General features: G+C 40.4%; 1 protein-coding gene and 1 pseudogene across 2 annotated transcripts in view; both read left to right on the top strand.

Annotated features, from left to right (window-relative positions):
• Rasef (RAS and EF-hand domain containing) overlaps positions 1 to 8,500 on the top strand; it is a 73,528-nt gene that overhangs the window by 15,023 nt on the left and 50,005 nt on the right. The window contains 2 exon segments of the mRNA XM_015492849.2: positions 1 to 61; positions 63 to 457. Of these exon segments, the coding sequence (XP_015348335.1) occupies positions 1 to 61; positions 63 to 457 (456 nt within the window).
• On the top strand, positions 6,660 to 8,313 carry LOC107148303 (annotated as a pseudogene). Its single transcript, XR_001504252.2, has one exon. The product of XR_001504252.2 is annotated as a ubiquitin-conjugating enzyme E2 G1-like (transcript).

Below are 8,500 nucleotides of genomic sequence, written 5' to 3'. Positions count from 1 at the left end.
CGCTGCCCTCGGGGCCCGGCCGGGATGGACGGCGGACGGGGACCCGGAGGAGCTCGCCCGGCCTGCGCTACCTCTTCGCTGCCTGCGACGCGAATCGCTCCGGGCGCCTGGAGCGTGAGGAGTTCCGCGCGCTGTGCGCGGAGCTGCGAGTGTTGCTGGCAGATGCCGAGGCGGTGTTCCAGCGGCTGGACTCCAATAGCGACGGCGTCATCACCTTCCAGGAGTTCGCGCGCGGCTTCCGCGGGGCCCGGCGCGGAGGACGGCGCCGGGGCTGGGGGCCACTGGAGCCCGCGCCTGCTACTGCGGAGCCGGGACCCGAACTCGCGGACTGCGGCGAAGACGTGGACATTCTGGACGACGCCGGGGATCTGTCCGCCCCTTGGGGACCGACGAACCCGGGCCGGGCTTGGCAGGACTTCCAGGCGCGACTCGGAGACGAGGCCAAGTTCATCCCCAGGTGTGTGTGCTTCAGGGGCGGGAGGTGATGATGGCATTTCCTGCCTTCTCTGCTGCACTGCCTTCTGTCCTGAACTTTCAGAACACGCAGACCCAGTGGATCCGGCTCTTCTGTGAGTTGCTTTTCTCTGTTCAGCAACTTACTTTAACTTTGCCAAAAAAAAGTTAAGGGAATGCGTTCACATAATCCTGCTATAGGGGGAAAGTTTCACTTGCTGATTTCTGAGCCGTGCAAATGGCACTTTGTTAATTACAGGAGCCACCTTGAAACCTGCAGCCTCCCATACACGCACACAGCACGGGTTTAGGAGCGCTCCCTAAGTCTCAACTGGGCCCTATTACGTCATCCTCTACTCAAAGCCTTCTGGTTGCACCCTGAGGCTAATGCCTGGGCAGTTTGCCAGTTTGACATCCTTTATAGTAGCTTTTGGATTTGCTATTTTCCCAAGACTAGGTAGAAGAGAAAACTTGGTCAGGCATATACATTTATTCTCTGATATTCACTGATGCCTACTGTGTGATAGGCATTTTACAGAGTTCATGCCTTTAATTTTCAGAATTCATGGAAAGAAGACTTATCTCTGATTGAAGGAGAAACTGACCCAGAAATTAAGGTACTTGGTCGCTTAATTAAAGACCAGGGATATAACTCTCACTTTTTATACACTAGAATAAAATGACAAAATCATACTGTATATTCATTGCCCCTATGATTCTGAGAGAAATAAATAATACTAAGTTACTAACTTAATTCACAGGGGGTAAGGGAATGGCGGCAGGTGTGATTTCAGGACATAGAGGGAGAGATGCTCAGAGCTTTTTTCAGTTTCATTTGTTTCTGTCCATGTCTTGGTGTCAAAGTAGGTCTCCAGCTGCTATTTCTGCTTTTCAGACTGTAGTGCTGAACATGCTTTCCTGCTTCCTGTTTGGATATTAGCTGACAATATATTGAGCTCTAGATGTCCTTATTGATATAAGAAAGGCTCCGTTTTATTGATCAGAATGCATATCTGAGACTTAAAACTAAGAAAAGGAAATAGTCTTGGGAGTTGTCAGTGTGCTTGTTCATTGGTTCAAGGCTCAAGATCTGGGAGTCCTTGCTTCCTCCTCCTCCCAGTGTCTCTCTCAAGTCTAGAAAGTAAGGGGAATACTGTGCAGGGGGAATGACTCACTCAGGTGAAAGAGGGAGTGTGTGGAGAAAGTGGGTGTGATACTGATCCTTTCTACTGTTTACAAGTGAGGTAAAAATGCAGTGTCTCTACCAGGGAAGTAGAAAATTTTTACATTACTATAAACTATATTGTTTGTTTGGGTCATCTTTCATCCTGTAACTTAGTTTGGATCCAGCTAATTTTTTAAAAGTAACAATCTTAGGAATGAAGAAGGGTGAGTCCACATCATATTTGATGTGTGTGTGTGTGTGTGTGTGTGTGTGTGTGTGTGAAATCTCCTTCTCACAGATATCAAGTCTGCAGCAGATGTTTGACACTTGATCTTTAAATGATTAGTGACCTTTTTAGGGTCAAAGTGGATACCAGGAGTAATATCATTGGTGGAATTACTATTATCATGCCTTTCCAAATTCTCCAGAGGCTATCAAACTTAATGGGCACCAGTGTCACTTGGTAGACTTGTGTCCTAAGTCCTTCCAATCTGAAATTAACAAGTATAATATTTGCCTTCCAGTACTTGTTAGTGGAAAAGAACTAAATTGAGTTGCTTCATCTGATTGTTACCATGGCGACCATTAGTTGTTTTGGTAAATTGGATTGCTTCTCCTCTACTTCCTCATACAACTGTTCATCTTTTCTTCCTTCCATCCAAATGTGATAACAGTCTTTTGTTATTGATAATGCTGTTGTCATTATTTTAGCCAAATTAATTCTGCAAGCATTATTGAGTATCCACCATGTGCCAGATACTGTCATAGGTACTGTCCTAGGTGCCAGGGGACAAAAAGAAGGACTTGGATGTAATTCACACTCTTAAGGACTTCACAGTGTGTGTGAAACATTCCCCAAAAGTTTCATCAAAGAACATTTAAGGACTGGTGGTGTAGCTCAGTGATAGAGCACTTGCCTAGTATGGGTGAGTCCCAGGGTTTGATCCCTAGCATAACTCTCCCCTCACCGCCCCCCCCCATAAAAAAGCTACAAGCTTTTAAAGGCAAGAGGATCATTTGCAGAAAATGCCATATATTGTGGATATAACCTAATACACTGCTGCAAGTAGCAATTTTCTTAGAAAATTTCCTCCTCCTCCCAGTGGAGGAATTTGGAATTTTTATCTTTAAAAGACATCAACTAGTTGTTAATTTTACTACATGATATGTTGGGCCTTCTTTTAATATAAAATATTATATTTTCTTCTGAGGGGAAAATTGTTTTTCTAGGAAGGTGTGCCCTTCCATCTGTGGCTTTGTTTCCTACCTGAAATTCTATCTTATCTAGTGGTGCCCTGCCCTTAACCTGGGGGAGGGCAGTATTCATATCTAGTTTGAGAAGTGTGGATACTAAATATAATAATGTTTTATTCCTATAGAGGCAAAATAGTAGTGTTAACAGGATTTCTATTTCAAAGATCATTCAAGCAAAATATTAAGTGATTTTGACTTTAAACTACCCGGTCCCTGATAATTGTGAGATTAGAGAGAAAATAATATTGCATTGTAAAACAATGTTAGAACACCCTTTGAGATATGTGCCAAAATTGTTTTCTCTTAGAAAATTCAGGGGTCACTTCCTTGAAGTCTTGGGAGGGGGAGTCCCAAGGAGTGTGTGACCTGTTAACCTGAGCCCAGCAGGTATACATGGTCTTCAAATAAACATTTGCTGGATAATCAAATAAATTTATATTTTCAAATTCCTTAGTTTGTGTGTAAGTATTTAAAGAGAGTGCAGTTACTTTATGCTGTGTTTTCTCCATTTCTTTTGTAGATTCCTCCACTGTTTTTTGTAAGTTCCTGGCATAAACTGCTGGTAGTGTTCAAAGATTGCCAAGGAGAGGAAGAAATAGGGTGCATGAGTGTTGAACTGTTGATAGCGGACATAGGCGGGTGAGGGAGACTGAAGGAGAGTTCACCTCTTTCCTGTAGTCAGATCTGTATATTTTCAGAGTCTTAACTCCATTTTTATCAGTTTTAAATTGTTATTTGTGAATTGGTTCACTTTGATAAATCAATTTAGAAATTCACATTATCAGTCAGGAATGGGATCATGCAGTTGGCCAAATAGGGCACAGACTTAGGTTGACTGCCTGTCTGCTAACATCGTGATTGGTTATCTACCAGGCAGGGCTAGGCAGGATTTTTTTAAACAACCAACATCATTCCTGTGTGATTAGTTGTTTCACATTGTTTTGCGGAGTTTTTGCGTACACCATTTAGAAAGGGATGCTTTTATTTAATAATTTAAAAACAAGAAACTTAATTGAGAAGAACCAAGACCATACATGTGTGAACTGTACAAATACTGGGAAAACAGTGTACATCAGCATGCCCCTCCTACTAGAATAGTGATTACCAAACTCGCAATTGAACATCAGCTCCATTTAGCTGTGCATATTTTAAGAACTAGAAGCAGAGGCAAAGTTTCCTTACTAATCAGGGTTCTTTTGTATTTCTCTGCCTTGGGTTCCACTTTAGCCCTTTCCAGTGTGATTGTTTTCTATTGTAATCCTGTAGCTGCTTCCTCAGCGCCCTACATTTCCATGACCTTGGCAAGGAAGGAAAGGGAGGAGAGATGGAGGGAAAGAAAGATCTGCACAGAGAGTGAGCCCAAGATGCAGGAGAGAGAGGGTACCATGAGAAGGAGCAAGATAGAGATCAACCAACAAGGGAGTGGAATGGAAGAGGGCTGTTTGAGTCCATTGTGCCTCAGTTTTCTCCTCCTTTCACCCACTGAGCTTTTGGCACTGATCCACCTACAGATCCACCTACAGATGGGAGAAGAAATTCAGCTTTTCTATTTTTGATCTTGGCTCTTGACTATCTTCAACATGTTAGCATCTTGGTACTTTGGTGTGTGTTGATAGTGTTTAAAGATAAGTGTATATTTTCATGCACATGGCTGGTAATATGTGGTTGTCGTCCAAGGAGATGAGATTTCTTCCAGCCTTGCAACATAGTGATGGATTGCACACCAGTGCTGAATGAGGTTCAAGGCTGTTTTAGACTGTGTGTGGCGTTTACCTTTGGCACCGTCTTTGAGATCTGTTAGTGTATTAGCCACAGGCATTCTGGAGATCTCTCTGCTTTCTGGATTCTGATCGAGGATCCTAATGTCTGTGTCTGTATCTGTATCTTTAACTCTATCTCTTTATTATCTTTACTGCTGCTGTTCTATTGCTTTTCTCTCTTTAATATGTCTTTTGTCATAATTATATGTATTATTACCCTGATGAGTGGGAGAAATCTGTCTTTTAGAATCACAAATATTCTTTTAACCTCGGAGCCTTTCTTCTGGGCCTTGTATAAATCCATGCATGGCTTAGGTCTCATGGGTTCTGCTTGGTCACTCTCATTCTGATATTTGAATTCAATCTCAAGATAGTAATTTCTTTTCAGCCTTCGTCTTTAGAGGACTCTCAGTTTTGACCACGTGGACAGTGGCTTTCTGACTCTCAGATCTCACTTGATTGCTCAGAGCGTGGCTCTCAGAATTTGAAGAGAGATGATTTATTCTGTCGTTATGATTTAGACAAATAAAAAGGCTTAAAACTGAGTGTACTTGGGAAGACTAGACTTTAAGAACATAGGCTGTTCTCTAGCTTTTCTTTGAAGACAAATTTTTTATTTACTCTTCTCCCCAGTTATTGTTCAAATTCATGGTTGTAGTAATCCTATCACTCTGAGCATTTAAATCTTTCTCTGTTTCTTCATTTCTGCCTCGGTTACTCAGTATTTTTTCATTTGTAACATAAAAGTAGCTGCATCATGCTGATCTGCCCTGAATAGAAGTTTGGAAGCCCATAGCTGAAAGGACAGGTGGCCTTTAAGAAGCTGGGAAAGGTCACAGTGCGGTGGTGATTCAAAATGTGCTTCCTTTTTCTCTTCTAAGAGGGTGTATACAATATGTGTTCTTGCTTTATGTATAACTCATTGCAATTTAGGTAGCACTTAAACTTGACAGTGGTATGTAGTTGGAAGGAAGTATTAAGAAGAGATTATGTATCCTGAGTGTTCAGACTGCTTCATTTGACATTATTAGTCTTGTATCAGGTTATAAAATGGAAAGTAAACACTGTATCCTGGAGGAAAGTTGTCATGGTGGAATTTATCTCTGACATATATTGTCCTTGGAATCATTTTCTCAAACATACAAGTTCATTGCTTCAACTCGTAAATATCCAGGATCTTCCAATGATAATTGCTTTTGTCAGAGTAATTAGAAAAGTGAAATTTAGTTAATTTTATCCCTGCAAGCCTTAGTCTGCATGTCCTATAAAAATCAAGATATACTGATGCAGTAGCACAAACATGTTTCTTTCATTCCTTCTCTAATTCACTGTTGGCATCATCCTTGATATCTCACTGGGCACTGGTGAGAGTACATAGAGCTGACTCTGACCTTTAGAGAGTTCATTATCTCACCTTCTTAAATACTCAGGAATTTTTGATATATATCTCATGGTATCTGATATTTCTCATGGTATCAGATGCAGAGCAATGAATGGAAACATTCCTCCTGCCTTACCAGAACACTGTTCACCCTGGACTGTGGATGTTTTATGTCAATGTTTCTTAAAACTGGGGCCACAGATCCTTTCAGACATTTACACATATATTCAAGAGTTGTAGAAGACAGACTTTGTGTTTTCTTTTTGAATGTGTTATTAGACAAATAAATGTGAGCACATTCAGAATCACATGGATGACTCCTGCATTGCAGATTTAGCTATGTAGTTTCAAAAAAACTGTCTTTATGTTTGTGTGGCATATATGTAGTCGTGTAGGCGGACAATCAAAGAGGAAGGGTGGGCTTGGTATATGAATGGTGTGTTCACATATGCCGAAGTTGACTGAAAACACAGAGTGGTGGATTTTCTATTGTCTCAATAAAAAAGTGATGGGAAGGCCCCACGTGCTGCCAGATTTAAAGAGAGATGAACCAGCAGTTACCCCTGCTGTCCAACGCCCGGTAAATGTCAATCCGGGTTCAGGCGATCTTCCCCCTCATCCTGCAGCCAGACTCCCTTAACCCTGGATGTAGAAACTTAAGGCTGCAATGAAGAAATCTGTCTTTGAAATGGATTAACTCAACAAAAATCCAGTGGAAGGCTTTTCAGCAGGTTTAATAGATGACAATGATCTCTATCGATGGGAAGTCCTTATTATTGGTCCTCCAGACACACTTTATGAAGGTGGTGTTTTTAAGGCTCATCTCACTTTCCCAAAAGATTATCCCCTCCGGCCTCCTAAAATGAAATTCATTACAGAAATCTGGCACCCAAATGTTGATAAAAATGGTGATGTTTGCATTTCTATTCTTCATGAGCCTGGGGAGGATAAATATGGTTATGAAAAGCCAGAGGAACGCTGGCTTCCTATCCACACTGGTGGAAACCATCATGATTAGTGTCATTTCTATGCTGGCAGACCCTAATGGAGATTCACCTGCTAATGTCGATGCTGCGAAAGAATGGAGGGAAGACAGAAACGGAGAATTTAAAAGGAAAGTTGCACGCTGTGTAAGAAAAAGCCAAGAGACTGCTTTTGAGTGACATTTATTCAGCAGCTAGTAATTTCACTTATTTCAGGGTCTTCTATTGAGAAACATGGCACTGTTTTTCCTGCACTCTACCCACCTATATTGCTGGACTTCTGTTGTAACAAGTTGGCAAAACACTGGCTGGAACTGGGCTGCAATAAAACATGCCAGTTATCAATGCTGACAAGAGCCTAACAAGTGCCAACTTACAGATGATTACGCATTTTGAATTCTAATGAACTGTTTTAACCTTCAGGAAGAATTGTAAAGACGTGTACATAGCACAACATGATCCGGATAATATATATACTGTTCATGTACATCCACAAATACACCTTGTACCAAATAATGCTTTCTTGTAGTAGAATAAGAATCGTGTAAATTCTAAAAAGATTTTAGCAGGTTTTCTTTCCCTATTCATTGTTTCTTATCAGTTTAAAAAGACTCCTTAAAGCATGTCAGATGAAAAGCAATTAGGATTAAAAGTTTCCATTTAATTTCCTTTAAACCATTGAGGCTTCATTAAACCCTTGTCACTTACTAAACTTTTGTATCTTCTTTGTTTTGACAGTCCCCTTTGCTTTTATCTCTTCTATCTGCCAGAAAGTTCTCAGATGATTTAGTTCAAATACTGAAATACTTAATAAGCAATTACTTGATTTTTAATGATGACTTCAGAGGAGTGGTCATCACTAGGTGCTTTGTCTTTTTGTATTCTAGTTGCACCCATCTCTTGGATTGGATGTAGCAATAACATTTTCTGGCTGTTGAGAGCTCTTGAACCTAGACATTATCCCAAGAACTTAAAAAAAAAAGTTGGTTCTAAATTCAACTTACTGAAATTTACCCCAAATAATACAAAATTCTGATTTGGTTTTATTTTTGCCCTTCAGTTGACTTAATGTTAAGTTTGGATAAATAAAGCATGCACAACTACAAGCTTTTTACTTCTTGGTTTGCTATTAAGAATGCTGTTTGCCCTTATATCCTCCTTAATCCTTCATATTTCTTTGTCTCTATTCTTCAATACTAGAGATTTTTCTCACCTATTGTACAAAGAAATTGCGATGTATATTTTCATGTAATTTGATTTTGGAATTCTGTCACCTTATGTAGTGAGTTCTTCCAAAATATAATTTTTTTCCAATAATTGTCAAGTTGTTGGCTTTTATTGTATTGAATGAAGGTTATAATACTGAATGCCAGAGAAGTGCAGTTTAGAAAAATCTCAGGTTGATTCCTTATGCAAACAAACTTAATACTTGAAAATCACATGGCCATGGCAGTGTAAGTATTGGGTTTTATCTGGATTCTTATGTGAGTCTAAAAGTATTTGA

This window comes from Marmota marmota, unplaced genomic scaffold, assembly GCF_001458135.2.
Source record: "Marmota marmota marmota unplaced genomic scaffold, marMar, whole genome shotgun sequence".
In the NCBI taxonomy this organism is placed as follows: Eukaryota; Metazoa; Chordata; class Mammalia; order Rodentia; family Sciuridae; genus Marmota; species Marmota marmota.
This window is presented reverse-complemented; position numbering and strand designations above follow the sequence as displayed.